The 18,546-nt window shown below is 43.3% G+C and overlaps 1 protein-coding gene across 2 annotated transcripts in view; it reads left to right on the top strand.

The window, feature by feature from the left end:
• LOC138291226 (albumin-like) overlaps positions 1-18,546 on the top strand; it is a 447,949-nt gene that overhangs the window by 51,700 nt on the left and 377,703 nt on the right. For both annotated transcript variants that reach the window (XM_069230303.1, XM_069230304.1), the window contains exon 2: positions 15,984-16,083. In XM_069230303.1, the coding sequence (XP_069086404.1) occupies positions 15,984-16,083 (100 nt within the window). The remainder of the gene's footprint in view (positions 1-15,983; positions 16,084-18,546) is intronic.

Genomic DNA, 18,546 nt, shown 5'->3' with positions numbered 1-18,546 from the left:
CTGTCCACCAATACCAACTAGGCTTGGTAACCTATACCTGCGTGACACACAATTACGTCAACCTTATTCCTTGCAGCAACTCACCCGCCTTTGCAATTGTCTCTCAGAAAATAGCCTTTCGCATACACCCAATGCAAAATATTGCAAGCAAAAACATAACAACCTATCTGCTTAGTACAGGATAGGGTAACCAAAAACTTCAAAGCAGTACAGAGAAACACTTTATGACTATGACTTTCACAATTACACAAAGAATTAAATTTGACCAGCAAATGTCACTCTGGTTGATACAGATCCTCCATGCACGATCAATACCAACCAACCACATTCATTCCGGTAAAAGTACTGGCACTGTTGATGATGTCTCATGAGAAGCACCTGACAGTGCAGACAATAAATGAACCAAGTGTCTTCTACACTTGTACATTATCTCATGATCTTAGGCCACAATGGACCTGGTCACCAAGAACAACTGCGTCAGTTCTTAGCACTGAGCACCACAAGGACACACAAGTGCTAAAACTCTATAAACAATTCATGACATCACACTTTATTGCAATGACAGTCCAAAAGCAATGCAAGCACAAACCCTATTAATACTCATACATTCGCTGTGAAGGAATGAAGCTGGAACTTAATCAATATTTGGAACAAACCATGGAACAGAGACTTTTGGAGTGGGCAATTCACATGACACAAAGTTTTGGGATCTCTAACACTAAGCATAACTATGTGTCTGCCCTCATGGGAGAAACCAGTACTCTGCTACCAGATTTTATGAAGCATTTTCCTTCTCAGGATTATGCTTTTAATAAGGTCAATACATATGTTCACCCAGCAGAAGGGCATGGAGACATAAGGTATCACATATCACAAAAAAGTTAATTTAGAGTAACTGTTTAACCAATGAGGTTACAGAAGGAAACTCCAGTCTGAAATAATGTTCAAGGGTTATTATTAGAAATTAAGGCTCAGAGTAATGTAGATAATTCTCAAAAATAGGACTGTAATTGTATAGAATCATAATAGGCTGTCCAAACGTTTTAAAGAATTACAACCAAACCAACATCAAAAGACTAAGCACTCAATTAATGCTACACATAACAGCAATAGGAAAATTTGAAAAGGAGGAAACAAATGCTGTCTATTTCTGTTAATCATTTAGCAGTTTAAATTCTTCAATTGAGTAACCTGGGCAGGGTTAACCCTAAGAATTAGCAACTCCATGTTAATATGTGCTGGGTTAAGCACATATGGGAAAAAAGGCAAAAAACACAAAAGAAAAAAAGAATATGAAAAAAGATATATGGAGTAAGAGATGAGTAACTAAGGTTGGAAAAAGTAAATAAAAAGGGAAGGTGCCAATACATCAGAAGCTCAAACAAGAGTCTTCTCTGGGTCATGGGAAAAATCTCTAAGTTTCAGCAAAGCATTTCAAAGGGCAGGGGTAGAGAGGACTGTAGCTCTCTGAGTCCAACGGGTTCAGCAAGCAGGGAAGAGAGGGGAAAATAGACGAAAGTCCATCTGGGGAATGGTATATTAAAGTTCATTGTGCAAGATCATTCAGCCATCTATCACACCACATGACGCAGTTGTGATTGTCCATCAAGGCCCATCATGTGACGCAGAACTGCAATATCAACCAAGATTCCCATTACCAACATGTGAAAGGCATCCATCTTTGCTCATCTGTGTGGGTTGAAACAATTGTATACATAATCCGATCCACAGTTCCCAAATGTACTCTGCCCAAGGATAGTTTCTCAGGCTCACTATGTGTAAAAAATAAAACATCTATTACCAAGCTAGCGTTCTCATGAGAACAAAGTCTGAAAGCAAAGTTCATGTTAGCAAGAATGACTAAACATTTTCTATACAGTCTAGAAACAGTATCTTGCTGGCCTTGCTTGGGCTAAGCAAATGAATTAAAATGGCTCATTCATTTATGTAATTAATACACGTATAACATTATTAAGCTTTGTCAGTGTTTAATATTACAGTAAATTAAAAAAACAAACGACTCTTAATACATTTCTTTAAATGTGGTGCAGAACTATAATTTTCAACTTTACATGTAACATTTAAAACCTTTCTCAAAATCTCTTATCATTCTAGTACACACTATTAATTAACATCATGAAATATAACATAGACACAAATTAATTGACTATACATGAAGTTTAAGGACTATACCACAACAATTTATTCTACTGACCTACAGTGAATGCACCTTAATATGTCTTTCAGTACACAACTTTACAGTTAACACAATACTTCTAATACATAATGCAAAGGTTGTCACGTATAGATGCCCACTGTGATGTCAGGGGCAGTACTAAAATGTCTGCTACTTCACAGCCTCTGTCTTTCTCTTTCCCCTGCCATTCCATAAATACATGGAGATGGCAGGGGAAAACGAAATGCAGAGGCTGTGCTGCAGAGCACACTGCAGCATTCCCCCTCTGCTCCCTAGCTCAGAGCCACTTGAGCCTCGAAGCGAGGGAGGGGTACTGCTGCTTAGCTCCTGGGTCTCCCTGGCTCGATTTGGGCCTTTAACGCTGGAGCGGTCCTTTAATGGCTATAATGCTATTACAGAGCTCTTACCAGCAGAGCTGTTGTGCTCCTGATGGATAGTGCAAGTATTTCTCAGCAGGGATTGTATACTAGTAATGGACAGTAATAGCTGCTATACTAGTCACGTCCAGTATCAGCGCTTCCCACCACGGCTGCACTGCTAATAATTGAAAAGAGCAGAGTACTAATACTTCTCCTCAAATAACCAGAGAGCAAACGATGTTACCAGCCCTGTTTTTAAAACTCACATTGCATACTGCCATACTTAGTTGGGAAATGAACTTCTGATTGCGAGGCAGATGGGCAGGGGGAAAGAGAGCACCTGCTGCCCACTTGCCTATCTTCAAAATAACTTTTTATCAATGCAATTTAAATCTAACTTAAAACACACAGAATGATTCCTACAACATACTTACTCACTTCCAAATGCTAAATCATAGCAATAGAAGTACCCCGGCACCTTAGTCCAGGGCCCTAAGATCCTAAATGCAGCCACTACCAGGTGACATATTGCGACAATATTTTATCGACTGTGCGACTATTTGAGAATGTCTTTAAAAACAGCAGCCACTTGTCTTAGTTTACTCTGGGCGATACCAAATGTAAACAGGCACTGCTTTTGTAACCTCTGTGCCCAGTGGTCTAGTGTTCGCGAGGGCAGTGCCCTGTAGTACCAAAGGGCAGCCTCCCTCCATGGGGCCCCCTAAATGACGTCCGTGAGCGACAAGTGACACATTGGCTTAGTAGCGGTTATACTTAATGCTTCACACCGATCCTGCCCAAATGAATACACCGTTTGGTTGCTTCAAATTACAACTATATGAGTGCAAGTCTGCAAACCTCCCACTGCCATTTTGTAGGTATGCTAGCCACAACAGAAACAGAAATCACTCCTCAGTGCTTCAGCTAATGATAAAAAGAAGTCGGAAGCAGAAGAGGCTTCATGTAGTTATTTGTGGCATATTTCTCATTCGATTTCACCTTTCAGAGAGACTTTTTATTGTATGCAAAAGGCAAGTCAAAACATGTGTTTGTTTATTTTTTTATGTTTTATGGATTACTTCAAACCCTATTTCCGCAGTTTAATTGCATTGTGGGTAGAAGGGAATAAGGAGAAAGGCAATAACTGGTGCACGGATCTGATAGGAGTTGTGAATCCAATTTCACAGTCGATGTGCCTGCCATATTCTTCACATCACCCATAGGATTCCCAAGGTAGGGTGGGAAGTCTTGAGGTGAGGGCTCAGGATGACCAGGGCAGTTTTAGCTGGTTGGCAAATGGGCGAGCAAAGGAGGAAGGTGGCACTGATCTTTGGTCAGCATGGAGGTAAGTGAGCAAAGTTATAGGCAAGGTAGAAAAATATGTTTTAAAACCTTTACAGAACTCTAGTGTGGCTTCTGCTAGTCTCAAGGAAAGGGGAGCAAGTTCCAGAGGACCATGCGTTGAACATGTACGGTTCTTCCAAACAATCCTTTGAGTCTGGCAGAGTAGGTGGTGAATAGCCTTAGAGTAACCAAACATCTGTATCTGAGTCCCTACCTGCTGTGCAGTGCTTAATTTGTGATGGTGTTGTCCGGTGCGCGTACACAGGACTTATTTTTTCAACTTTGGCACTTGTTTATGAGAATCTGCCACATGGTGCCGCTATCTGCCTAGTTATGAGCAGAACAGATCAGTCTAGTGCACTTCCATGCCGTCCATACAGCATGCGACGACATGCAATACTTCGATGGCAGGAGTTGTTGTCGGTGCCTGCTCTGGCAGAATACATTGGACCCTGGGACTTAGATTTTCACAAATTAAGCGTTGTGGCACATATTCATTTCTAGTGGTCAGGAGTAAAAACTGGACCTCCAGCTGAGCAGAAGAGTCATTGAGTGCTGGACCATGTTTTATTATTGTTGTCGATGTAATTAATATTAGTACCAAACCTACACATATGTTGAGTCTTTACATGCTGTAGCCCTGTGCCTAATGTCTAGTGCTTAAACTAAAAGCTAGACCCTGAATGAACACAGGATCTGTTGGATGCCAGCCTGTGCTTTGCTGTTGTTCATCATACAATCACACTGATGCAGCTCGTCAGTAGGGCTCATGTTCCGCACATCTCCTCAAAGCCCACTGCTGTAGTGACATGTGGATGTTTGTCAACTGTTAAGCAGCCAGCCACACCTGCCAAAGAGTCTTTGCTGCATAAAGAAGTATCCTACCATGTTCTTACCAGTACAGTAATATTGACAGAACAAAAAGAACCCAACAAGTACAAAGGTGAGCTTTACCCGCAGGTGTACCCGCAACCAATATTCCAGTCTCACACTGAGAAAGGGAAAGTGCTCATATACATTACTCAAGTAAGCCTAATATCTAATAACCAGCATAGGGAAACGTGTAATGCCACTTCTCAAAAAGCAGGCGTGTAGGTGCACCTCATGTCTTAAATCTATAGGAGCCTTTAGCTGAAATATCTCATTTTATGTTTGACGATTTACACACTTTAATATATAGACCACCCGAATTGATCATCTGATAGGGACGTTGTCAATGCTGTCAGAGTCAACTAATAATGCATATACATTTAACCTAGTGTAAAGTGGAAGCACACTGCTCGATTGCTACTGACCCCATGTTTAATGACTTAAGATTCAATGAGCTATAGTACCTAAAAAGAGTGGGTGATAATAATTACAAATTTGGCCAATGTAAGCTCTGGAGTTAGTGGTACAAACAGTGACTCTGTCAGACAGCTTGTATACAAGAGAAGGTAAACTACTCCCTCCACCTTCAATACAGCCTATGGACTTGATTTTTACCTCTTTGGTAAGTATCTGTGAGACCACACCAGAGCTCAGAGAAGGCATTGAACTGACGCAGGCCTTTTTTCTATGGGAGCCTTCCTCGCATTGCTGGAGTAGTGTAATTTTTTTACTTTATTCCAGCAGTGTGCGAGTTTAGTGCCACAGATGTCTCAGTTGCGAGGCATCTGTGAAAACGTGCACCATGGAGCTCTGTGTTGTCGTTAGGGAATCGTTAAGCAGCACAAGAAATGTGACGCATCAGAGCTGATGCATCAGTTTCTTGCAAATAAGGCCCCTGGTCTCTCTTGAAAAACAAGAAAAATAAGGAAACCATTAATAAATTGGAAAGCACCTTGCTGAAAATCCCCACTGACTCCTAGCCAGAGAAGCAACTCCAACATTTGTCTCTAGCACTTAACATGGGGATTGGATATGGTTACAGGCTAAGTGCTGAAATTCTTAAAAGTGATTCAGCAATTTTTGAAGTTTTAGAGATGTATGCAGTATTATTTTGTCATACACTATGTGAAATAGAAACTTTGGGCCACATTTATGCTTTTTATTGTGCTGCATTTGCGTCGTTTTTTTACGCAAAAGCGGCTCAAACTTACAAAATGTAATTGTATTTTGTAAGTTTGCGCTGCTCTTGCATTAAAAAAAATGTAGCAAATGTGGTGCAAAAAAAGGATAATTATGGGCCTTTGTATATTAGGTGTCAGTTTAATAAAAAAAACGGTATTAGGATTTACTTGAGGTTAATTGTTTACCTTCCTAAATTGACAGTGCTAAATTACCCCTACTCATGTGGATTACTTGGTCCTCCTTAGTCACATTACATTTTTTTTGCAAATCAATAGAATAGTAATTTAATTAGCTTTTGTGAAACACAAATAAGTGTTTCTGAAGCCATAAATCAAATTGTTTTGAAATGGTTAGTAATCATCAATTTAGTATTGGATAATGAGGAGCTTATTAACTTTAGTCATAACATAACAAAGAAATCACTACATCTCTTAATCACTGCTTTTAAGGCTACTCCATGGAAGGCATTGCTGATTGATCCAGTGGGATGGAGGATTGGCTTGAGGGATTTGAAGTCTATTTTTAAAACTTTCCTTGGAGCTCGGAAAAATATATCCCCATACAAGCATTATGCCTTGATTTGGCAATTTGCTACGGTTAGAAATTCAGTTCATGGTTGGCAGAGGTATGCACCCTGTCCAAGCAGGAACCCCAATCATAGTCAGGGTAAGTCCGATACACATCCTAAATTAACCTGTGCTTACCAACTGGTAGCGTGAAACAGAGCAGGCAGGTTTAAGTTAAAAGGCAATGTGTAAAGTATTTGTGCAACACTTAAAGCAGTAAAACAGTGAGAACACCACACAGAAATAATCCACACCAGGTTAGAAGAATAGAGCTTCAATTAATGAACAAAACAAAACCAAAACAACAAACATCTAGTGAGTAGAAGTTGAGATTTGTGTTTTTAAAGAATGTCTGAAAATATGGTGTTTAGAAGCATAAAGCGGCAACCTGGGATATCTGGTTGCGCTAGACTGGTAGAAACTGAAAAGTCAAATTGTCTATTGTGGAGAGCATGTCAGATACAGGGACCAATGTTGTTCTGCTGCTGAAAAATTACCTTGGAGGAAGGGTTGTGTCGACATCGAAGACCGGATGCGAGGAACAGAGGAGGCTATGCATTGGCGTGGGTCCCTTCAAATGCAGGTGATGCATCGGTTCTGATCCACGCAGTTGGAGATGCTTCGCCATCGAGCCCTGCAGCCATCAATGCGATGTTCTTGAACAGTGCTGTGTTGACAAACCACTTTGCAATGAAGATGATGCACCACCGTGGACCCGCTGAACCAGCTTTGTAATGTCTTGGTGCTCAGCAGTGATGCATCATCGTTGAGGGGAGATGCTTCGGTTGTGACCAGCGGAATGACGGCGATTCATGTAGAAACAGCTGCAGAATCCACTTTCAAGGGCCCAGGATTGGATTGGCACCAATTGGCAGGGCAGGACTCACAGTTGGCAGAGTCCAGAGCCTGCAGCAAGGGTGAGTGAAGTCCTTGATGTCCCTGAAACTTCAGAATAGGAAGCAGGCCAGCAAACCCTGGGTGTCCCTTTCATTCTGTGGATGTAGAGATGCAGGTCAAGCAAGGAGAGCCGCAGGCAGCAGGGCTGGCAGGCCAGAGCAGGAGTCCGGAAATGTCCATCAGTGTTCAGCAGGGGGGCAGTCCCTTCAGCAGCACAGCAGTTCTTTTTCCTAGAAGAATGTCCTCAGATCCAGAAGTGTACTGATTTTGGTCCAATACATATACCCTGTTGAGCCTTTGAAGTAGGGATACTTCAAAGAGGTGTCTTTGAAGTGCAGAAAACCCTGCCTTGCCTTTCCTGCCCTGGCTCCAGACTCATCACAAGGGTGTATGCAACCCTTTGTGTGGGGACAGAACACAACCCTTTCAAGTGGTATGAGCTCCTCCCTCCCATCCTACTAAGTATGGCCCATCAACATGCAGATGGCCACTCAGTCACACTTACCCTTCCTTTGTGTGTGGCTGTCTAGAGGAAATGGAGGAAGACAGCTACCACCCACCCCAAGCGTGTATTGGAGACAGGCAGAAGGCACCAAATATTTCAAGGAAGAAAATGCCAACTGTCTAAAAGTTGCATTTTTAGAATTACAATTTGAAATGAAATTACACTTATGCAAATTGAATAAGGTGGCAGTCCCAATGTTAATGGACCTTGAAGTAATGAAAAACAAATGTAAGCGTTTTTCACTACCTGGACATGTAACACTTAAAGATATACTTCCAACTTTTTAAATACATTGCACTCTGCCCTTGGGGCTGTTCAGGGTCTACCTTTGGGGTGACTTATATGTATTAAAAAGAAAGGTTTGGGATTGGCAAGGTGTTTACCTTGCCAAGTCGACATGGCAGTTTAAAACTGAACGTACAGGTTCTGCAATGGCAGGCCTGAGTTAAGTGTAGAGGGCTACTACAGTGGGTGGCACAATCTGTGCTGTAGGCCCACCAGTAGCATTTAATTTGCGGGCCCCAGGAACAGGTGGTGCACTTTACTAGGGACTGATAAGTAAATTAAATCAATGTTACCATGTTTTAAGCAGAGAGCACATGCACCTTAGCGCTGGTTAGCAGTGGTAAAGTGCCCAGAGTCCTAAAGCCAACAAAAATGAATTCAGCCAAAAGTGGAGGAAAAAGGCAGAAAGTTTGGGGATGACCCTGCAGAAAGGGCCAAGTATTGTGTATTTTGTATTTTATTTATCATGTGTTCGGTCAGTTGAAACCATTACATGAAGAAAGAAGAGAAAAAGAAAAGGAAGGTAAAAAAAGAGAAAAAAAGAAGAAAAAAAAAAGAAAGAGAAAAAGAAAAAAAAAAGGCCAAAGAATCATAGAATACAGGAATAAAATAAATTTGAGTAAAAAGGTTTCAGCTGAATTACGGAGTGCCACGATGTTGCTTGCAGGCTGATTGTGCGCGTTTGTCTCGCTTGTTCAGTCTCTTGAAGAAGGTGCCCTAATTTCTCCAAGAATTTAGCCAGTCTGCAGCTGAGCTGTACGTCGTCCCCATTAAAGCCTGCCAATATCGCCGGTCTGCACCTACACAGCCCCCTTTAAAGTCAAACTGGTCGTAGGAGACTGTTACGATCTGTTGTAATGCTTTGCATAGGCATATCTGATGGATCAGCATTTCCGGAGCCAGCCCACATAGTCAACAGGTGTCCGTCATGTTGACTCTCGTCCATCTAGGAAGGTGGGCATGTGTTGGAAGGCAGCCCATTAGGTATTTAATAAACGCTGCTTTAATCCATGGATTAATTGCTGCCCCGAGTTATAGCTGTGGGATTAGAGAGCCGTATGATGATAGAACCGGCCAGACATGGTTTCGTTTCGATAAAGCCTCTTTGTCTTGAAGATGTGAGAGAGACTTGACACTTACTTTCGTTGCACGTTTGACCAGCTGATGTGAGCTGAGTTGGAGTAGTTGATCTACCAGGCCCAATGTTGTCAAGGAGGACTCGAGGTAGAGACGGAAGTCTGAGGTTGGATCTGAAGTCATTTCCACCCAAATAAGAGAGGTTAGTGAGCCTTCTTTTGCTACCTTAAGCTTATGGCTTAAGTTGATAAATGCCCCTTTCCTTGCTAGAGACTGGCTAACAAGGCCAAATTCTAGATGCCATATGTAATTGTTGGTATTAATTTGGCTTGGATAACGTTTAATAGCAGCAGATAGGTTGAAGAGACAGTTGCTTTTTTAACGCTGTTGAACGCGAATGTAAGCAAGACGGATTTCCGACTGAAGGACTCCAGGTGGGGTCTGAAGAAGCCATTGCTGTCAAGAAGAACCCCTAGATATTTATATTTGTGCACTGCTTCAACCTTATTGTTACCGAAGTACAACTGATATCGCAGCCTCCCAGTAGTCTCAAAGGGCATGATTTTTGATATATTCAAATTAATGAGGAGAACATTCTTTCCAGATAATTCAACAGTTGCGTTAACTAGCCTCTGCAGGCCTATTCTAGTGTGAATGAAAAGGATGAGATCATCGGCATACATCAAGCTTGTCATGGCAGTTTGCCTCAGCCTCCGTGAATGTGAGTTCACCTTGTCCAGTTTTGACGGTAGGTCAGTCAAAAATAAATTAAAGAGAAGCGGTGCAAGTGCACATCCCTGACGCAGACCCTGAAGAGTGGGAATTTTCCTGGAAAAGTGCGTCCCACCACCCAATTTGACTCTCACCCAGGTATCTGTGTGGAGAAGGACTATTGCTTTTAACAAATGGGAGGGAGTGCCCCAACTTGCGAGTTTTAACCAGAGTTTCCTTCTTTCTACTCGATCAAATGCAGCTTTATAGTCTATAGAAGAAAGAAGGAGGGACTTCTTGGCACGTTGGCATTGGTCAAATAATAGTGCAACGATCATAGGATTGGCAGTTGTGCCCACCCCTTTTGAGAATCCAGTTTGATTAAATGGGACCAGGTTGTTCGCAGTAGCCCAGGTTTCAAGCTCTTCCAAGAGAATTCCTGCAAAGATTTTTTATTCAACATCTAGGAGTGCTATTAATCGGTAATTTACTGCGTTGCTAGTCGCATCCCCTTTATAAATGGGGTGGTAGTTGAGCCTCTCCATGTTTGCGGGATGATGTTGGTACAAGAATGCAATTGTAGGGTGTCGAGAGATGTTTTGCCCAGAAGTCTGGGTCCTCTTTGTACAGGGCGGCAGGGATACCATTAGGTCCTGGTACTCCCTCATTCAGGCACTTAATAATTCTCATCCTTGCTGTTTCTGAGAGAACCGAAAAGCAGCTGTGTTGTTGTTTTGGTGAGCCGGTGGAGGGACAGGCTGATGCTTTTGCCTCGCCTACAGGGCGCTTGGTTGAAAGGCCAAAATGTTATGAGAGATACTGATACCAGGTGGGCTCAAATATATTAATCATCAGTGGGGAGTGTGTTGCAGAGCTTAGGCTGTTTATAACTGTAGGAAAGTACCATCTTGCCTGGCATGTTACCCCCATATTTCACTGTATATATGTTGTTTTAGTCTATGTGTCACTGGGGCCCTGTCTGGCAGGGCCCCAGTGCTCATAAGTATGTACCCTGTACGTGTTCCCTGTGTGATGCCTAACTGTCTCACTGAGGCTCTGCTAACCAGAACCTCCGTGGTTATGCTGTCTCTGTTTTCCAAATTTGTCACTAACAGGCTAGTGACCAAATTTACCAATTCAAATTGGCATACTGGTACACCCATATAATTCCCTTGTATACAGTGCTGAGGTACCCAGGGTATTGGCGTTCCAAGAGATCCCTATGGGCTGCAGCATTTCTTTTGCTACCTATAGGGAGCTCTGACAATTCTTACATAGGCCTGCCAGTGCAGCCTGCGTGAAATAACGTCCACGTTATTTCACAGCCATTTACCACTGCACATAAGTAACTTATAAGTCACCTATATGTCTAACCTTCATCTGGTGAAGGTTGGGTGCAAAGTTACTAAGTGTGTGGGCACTCTGGCACTAGCCAAGGTGCCCCCACATCGTTCAGGGCAAATTCCCCAAACTTTGTGAGTGCGGGGACACCATTACACGTGTGCACTATACATAGGTCACTACCTATGTATAGCGTCACAACGGTAACTCTGAACATGGCCATGTAACATGTTTAAGATCAGGGAATTGTCACCCCAATACCATTCTGGTATTGGGGTGACAATTCCATGATCCCCCGGGTCTCTAGCACAGAACCCGGGTGCTGCCAAACTGCCTTTCCAGGGTCTCCACTGCAGCTGCTGCTGCTGCCAACCCCTCAGACAGGTTTCTGCCCTCCTGGGGTCCAGGCAGCCCTGGCCCAGGAAGGCAGAACAAAGGATTTCCTCTGAGAGGGGGTGCTAAACCCTCTCCCTATGGAAATAGGTGTGAAGGGCCGGGAAGGAGTAGCCTCCCCCAGCCTCTGGAAATGCTTTGATGGGCACAGATGGTGCCCACCTCTGCATGAGCCAGTCTACACCGGTTCAGGGATCCCCCAGCCCTGCTCTGGCACGAAACTGGACAAAGGAAAGGGGAGTGACCACTCCCCTGACCAGTACCTCCCAGGGGAGGTACCCAGAGCTCCTCCAGTGAGTCCCAGACCTCTGCCATCTTGGAAACAGAGGTGTTGGGGGCACACTGGACTGCTCTGAGTGGCCAGTGCCAGCAGGTGACGTCAGAGGCTCCTTCTGATAGGCTCTTACCTCTCTTGGTAGCCAATCCTCCTTCCTTAGTAGCCAAACCTCCTTTTCTGGCTATTTAGGGTCTCTGCTTTGGGGAATTCTTCAGATAACGAATGCAAGAGCTCACCAGAGTTCCTCTGCAACTCCCTCTTCACCTTTTACCAAGGATCGACCGCTGAGTGCTCCAGGATGCCTGCAAAGCCGCAACAAAGTAGCAAGACGACTACCAGCAACATTGAAGCACCTAATCCTGCCGGCTTTCTCGACTGTTTCCAGGTGGTGCATGCTCTGGGGTTAGCCTGCCTTCACCCTGCACCAGAAGCTCTGAAGAAATCTCCTGTGGGTCGACAGACGCTTCCCCCTGCTAACGCAGGCACCAAAAGACTGCATCACTGGTCCTCTGGGTCCCCTCTCATCCTGACGAGCGTGGTCCCTGGAACACAGCAACTCTGTCCAAGTGACTCCCACAGTCCAGTGACTGTTCAGTCCAAGATTGGTGGAGGTAAATCCTTGCCTCCCCACGCTAGACAGAAAAGCTGTGTACTGCGTGATTTGCAGCTGCTCCGGCTCCTGTGCACTCTTTCAGGATTTCCTTCATGCACAGCAAAGCCTGGGTCCCCAGCACTCCATCCTGCAGTGCACAACCTTCTGAGTTGTCCTCCAACGTCGTGGGACCCCCTTTTGTAACTTCGCGTGGACTCTGGTTCACTTTTCTTCCAAGTGCCTTTTGGAGTACTTCTGCGGGTGCTGCCTGCTTCTGTGAGGACTCTCTGAGTTGCTGAGCGCCCCCTCTGTCTCCTCCTCCAAAAAGCGACATCCTGACCCTTCCTGGTCCTCAGCAGCACCCAAAAACCTCTACCACAACTCTTGCAGCTAGCAAGGCTTGTTTGTGGTCTTTCTGCATGGGAACACCTCTGCAAGATTTATCATAACGTGGGACATCTGTCTTCTAAAGGAAAAGTTCCTAGTCCTCTTCTTTCTTGCAGAACTCCAAGCTTCTTCCAACTGATGGCATCTTCATTGCACCTTCATCTGGGATTTCCTGGGCTCCTGCCCCCCTGGACACTGTCGGGACTATTGGACTTGGTCCCCATGTCTTACAGGTACTCAGGTCCAGAAATACGTTGTCAGTGCACTGCTGGTGTTTGTTCTTCCTGTAGAATCCCCCTATCACGACTTCTGTGCTCTCTGGGGGTAGTAGGTGTACTTTACTCCAACTTTTCAGGGTCTTGAGGAGGGGTATTATTCTAACCCTCACTGTTTTCTTACAGTCCCAGTGACCCTCTACAAGCTCACATAGGTCTGGGGTCCATTTGTGGTTCGCATTCCACTTTTGGAGTATATGGTTTGTGTTGCCCCTATACCTATGTGCTCCTATTGCAACCTATTGTAATTCTACACTGTTTGCATTACTTTTCTTGCTCTTACTTACCTAATTTTGGTTTAGGTACATATAACTTGTGTATAGTACTTACCTTCTTACTGAGGGTACTCAATGAGATGCTTTTGGCATATTGTCATAAAAATAAAGTACCTTTATTTTTAGTAACTCTGTGTATTGTGTTTTCTTATGATATTGTACATATGATATAAGTGGTATAGTAGGAGCTTTGCATGTCTCCTAGTTCAGCCTAAGCTGCTTTGCCATAGCTACCTTCTATCAGTCTAAGCTGCTAGAAACACCTCTTCTACATTAATAAGGGATAACTGGACCTGGTACAAGGTGTAAGTACCTCTGGTACCCACTACAAGCCAGGCCAGCCTCCTACAATAAGCCTCCAGAACTGTGAATACCGATTTGTCTTTGAGGCGTGCAAGAGTTTTGCTGCCAGCGCAGCTGCCTTGTCTCTTTGATGTGTCCATAGGTGGCCTCTGGAGGCCTATCTGGAGGTAGATACCAGCGCTCTCAAGGCCTCATTCCTAGGTTCTTTCTGAAGACGGCAAAGGGTGGAATTTAAGTTCTGTTTAAGTACCTTCTTGATGGGGGGATTTTTAAGCTGTGGGGTCTTGTTCCTTGAAGCTGCTGCCAGAAGCTCTACTACAAACTTCTCCCAGGTTGTTTGTAGCACTTGCTCAGGGTCTGAGAGGTTTGATTTAAGGGACCATATTTGCTTGGCTGTCTCTGCCAGCGAGGAGTGGTCTTGGAGGACCACTTAATTTGCCTCTCATTAGATATAAATGTGGCTCGCTGCAACGCGTCTGAAGGTGTGTGATGTTCAATTGGGTGAGTAAAATGCAGCTCTTGTGGTAAGTGATCCCTCTCCCCTCTGCTTGAAAAGGGCCGAGTACAACAGCTTTGCAAGTGCAAGAGCTATTATTTCTCAATTCCTTGGAAACAACCCAAAATAAAAAGCAGTGTTAAAAATGCACTTAAATAGCTGCATACATTTTCTTTGATGATCGTCTTTCATGACCCATGAATTACTAATCATTATTTTTCAAGAATTCTCAGTAAATCATTCAATGGCCTGCTACTTCCTGAATACATATTCATCTGCATGCTTTCTGGAGATTCTGCTATGAAAAGTGTCACCTGATTTATGCAGAATGCCCCTGATTCCAAAAAAGAGAAGAGTTTTTACATTTTGTTGGTATGAATCAAGTTTATTTTCTAGATTTGATGGGTAGCTGATTTTAAATAAGGAGGGGTCATCATTAGAGTCAGATGGGCACTAAAGATAAGACAGGACATATTTTATTTTGTGAGGAAAAAAATAAAGTAAAAGAAGATTTTGTATTTATTTGATTGTAATTAAATTCTCTGTAATTGATCATAATATATTATTAACTTATTTTCAGACATGGGAAAAGGGTACACTGCTCACTCTTTGTTATATATCTATATTTTGTCAGGAAGTTCCAATTTAGTTAAATGTGATTGTGATGTGATTTTATATGATATGGCTGTAAATACAAATGTTTTATATAAACCAAAAAACTGTTTATTTAAAGTTTAGAATAAAAAGATTAAGATGTCTTCAAGGAAGACCTTGGATACATACCCTTGGACACTACTGTAGAGAAATGTGTGGCCAATGTACATGCGCTTAAATCGACATCCTTGTCTGACTAAGAGATTTTGTTATGACTTGAGGCCAAATGTGGCGTGGTCATTTGCATAGGGCTGAACACGAGTCAAGCTGTGTGATTTTGGGCCACTTGCAGTTTGATGAGTGTCAAATTAGGGAGCTCAGTGTACAGACTGCTACAGTTTTCTAGATTTCAAGGCTCTTCAGCAATTGCAATCTCACATGGAAATTGAGGGCATTTTTATAGCTTAATCATATTATGACAGATCTTTCAGCATGTGTTTCCAACAATTATTATTTATGGAAAATGATAATCCATTAGGAGTGCTTCACCATCCCACCTGTTATTGTTTCCCATAAGTGTGATTCATTTACGTTTGTCTGTTTTGCTCATTGGCATTGTGTCCTCTTGCCACTGTATTGGGTGCTATGGAACTCCTTTCTCCTTTCCTCTTAGAATACAGCAGGGCTCTCTGCCTACTAAAAATTCTGTGTTGATTCACTAGAAGGAAGTTAAGGCATGCCATGCTTACAGAGGATCCACACAGAAAAATGTACAAATAATTAATCCAAATGGAAATCCTTTCCATGATCATGTATCTTGAACGTCTGGTACAGGTCCAACCATTATAGACAGAGATTGGACAAACTTGCTTTAAAGGGAGAACTCAGTTCACCTACAGTTATTCTTTGGGGGAGACATGCAGGCATTTTGTATTTAAATATTTTTTGAGGCGCAAAAACTGAAAATTCTTGCTAAAATCTCTATGCTGTCAATTGAGATAAATAGAAAAAAATCGAAGAACGTTTTTTGTTCAAGTATTTGTTTCTTTTTTTGTAGATGTTTATGAGCCTTTCCCAGAGGCACAGAATGCTCTAGAAGTAGATCGAAATGTGGGTGATGTCTTCAACATCTTAGGAAAAGAAAAATTCCATATTCTGTGAGTACTAACCAAACGATATTTAAACACCTTGAACTCCTGAATAACTGAATTCAATTAAGAATGAATATGGCCCTCATTCCAACCTTGGTCGTCGGACAAAGCCGACCGCCAAGGTTGTACCGGCAGACGGCCGCCCATGCGGCCGGAAACCCACTGGCCGCATTTGGACATCCCCGCTGGGCCGGCGGGCGGAAACAGAGTTTACGCCTGCCGGCCCACCGGCTATGTCGGCCGTAACATTGCAGCCGGCTCCTAATGGAGTGCGAGCTCTTCACGACGGGGCTGTGCCTGGGGGGCCCTGCACTGCCCATGCTAACTGCATGGGCAGTGCAGGGGTGCCTAGGGGCCCCGCGACTCCCCTTCCCGCCAGCCTTTCTATGGCGGTCTGTACCACCATGGACAGGCTGGCGGGAAGGGGAGTCATAATCCCCAGACCAGTGCTGCAAGCAGCGCTGCCCTGGTGGATTATAACTGCCGGGACAACCATAGTGGAAAACCGCCGGTCCCTGCGGTGTGACCCCGGCGCTACCGCCGCGGTCAAAATATGGCAAATTGTACCACCAGCCTGTTGGCAGTACGATCGCCACTTCAACCGTGGTGGTCTTTGACCGCCAGGGTTGTAATGAGGGCCTATGAGTCTATTGTGTTTCTTTCTTGAAAATTAACCAGATAAGAACTGCACCAACAAGGCAGAATAAAATTTGAGATGATGGTGGAAGACAGGGAAAGACTACTTTCACTGAAGCAATACCAGCCAGTTCACCTACTAGACCTCAGAGTACACCTGAACTTGTACCTCTGTCCGGTTCCACTTCGAGTTTGCAAATTGAAGCAGCGAGTGATTAATGCTTTTGTTTTTTTCTTGAAAGTAAATGTTGAGTCATACACATATACAATTTTACATGCAAGGAATCATCAAATTGTTTATAACTGGGGACACAATAGAGGTAATCTCAATAAGCTGTGAGTGTTGTTATAACAAAAGCCTTCAAACTGCACACAACATAAAGTTAAAAAAGACACAATTTGCGTAAAGCTGAAAATGTAACTTTATCCCTTCACATCAACTGCCCTTATAGTGACGGATTGTTACTTCAACAACACTATTAGATCGATATGGCTTTTACACTGACTACCATGATCTCCAAATTACTGTATCGGTCCAAGTCGTAGGACTATAGTTAGAAGAGTGAGGGCCACATGTACAAAGCATTTTTCTAGTCGCAAATGTGGCGATTCACAGAATCGGCCTGATCACTACTAGAAAAATGCTTTTTGGGATGTATTAGGCCCAAATTTCGATTTAGCGATTCGGTATTAGGAAGGGGCGTGTTTAGGGCATCCCTTCCTAATACCGAATCTAAATGGTATGAATGATTGTTTTGCAACCGTGAATGTGGTCGCAAAACAATCACAGTTAGCACCAATTTCAAATTGGTGCTAACCCATTTGCAAAGGGGAAGGGGTCCCCAAGGGACCTTTCCCCTTTGTGAATGCATGTGAAAACGTTCGGACCACTGCCTACTCATCAAAATGAAACTGAAAGGTTTCATTTTCTTTCAATTTAAACGCAGACTGTTTTCCTTTAAGGAAAACGGGCTGCCTCAAAAAAGAAAAAGATTGCTTTATTCAAAAGCAATCACAGACATGGTGGTCTGCTGACACCATCCCTGTAATTTTTGCAATTCCCAGTGGGAATGAGGCCGGTCTATTTGCAACCCACCAGGAATTGAGATTTACATGGAATCACAATTAGGAAATTGCAAATCCAAATATTTGTACATGTGGCCCCTAGTCATCTAGGTTAAGGCAGATTGAGATTAGAGCCATGTTGAAATAAAGGTATTCTTGATAAGAAGGCATTGTTGGTATTAAATCTCATTTTACTAATTTAGCTAGTCCTGTGCTAGAAGAATGCAAAATAAGGTTGGGTAATGGTAGTCAGTATCTATTCAGAAATATGAAACTTGGGGCCAGATGTAGCAACAAACCAAATTGCAAGTTGCGAGTCCATCCGACTCGCAAATTGCAACTCGCAACTTGGTATGCAGTACGGTGTCTCAGACACCGACTGCGAGTCGCTATGGGGTCGCAATGACCCACCTCATGAATATTCATGAGGTGGGTCGCAAATTGCGGCCCCATAGCGAGTATAGGCACTCGCAAACATGGAGGCCTGCTGTCGTCAGCAGACCTCCATGTTCGTGACTGCTTTTAAATAAAGCAGTTTTTTTTTTTTTTAAGTGTAGCCCGTTTTCCTTACAGGAAAACAAGCTGCACTTAAAAAAAAAACGAAACCTTTAGTTTCGGTATTTTTTCAGGGCAGGGAGTGGTCCCTTGGACCACTCCCTGCCCTGAAAAAATATTTTTGGGTCCAGTCACAAACTGGAAGGGGTCCCATGGGGACCCCTTCCAATTTGCGAGTGGGTTACCATCCACTTGAAGTGGATGGTAACTGCG

The sequence above is a fragment of the Pleurodeles waltl genome, chromosome 1_1 (assembly GCF_031143425.1).
Source record: "Pleurodeles waltl isolate 20211129_DDA chromosome 1_1, aPleWal1.hap1.20221129, whole genome shotgun sequence".
In the NCBI taxonomy this organism is placed as follows: domain Eukaryota; kingdom Metazoa; phylum Chordata; class Amphibia; order Caudata; family Salamandridae; genus Pleurodeles; species Pleurodeles waltl.
The sequence above is the reverse complement of the archived record's forward strand: the minus strand, read 5'-3'. Positions and strand labels throughout refer to the sequence as shown.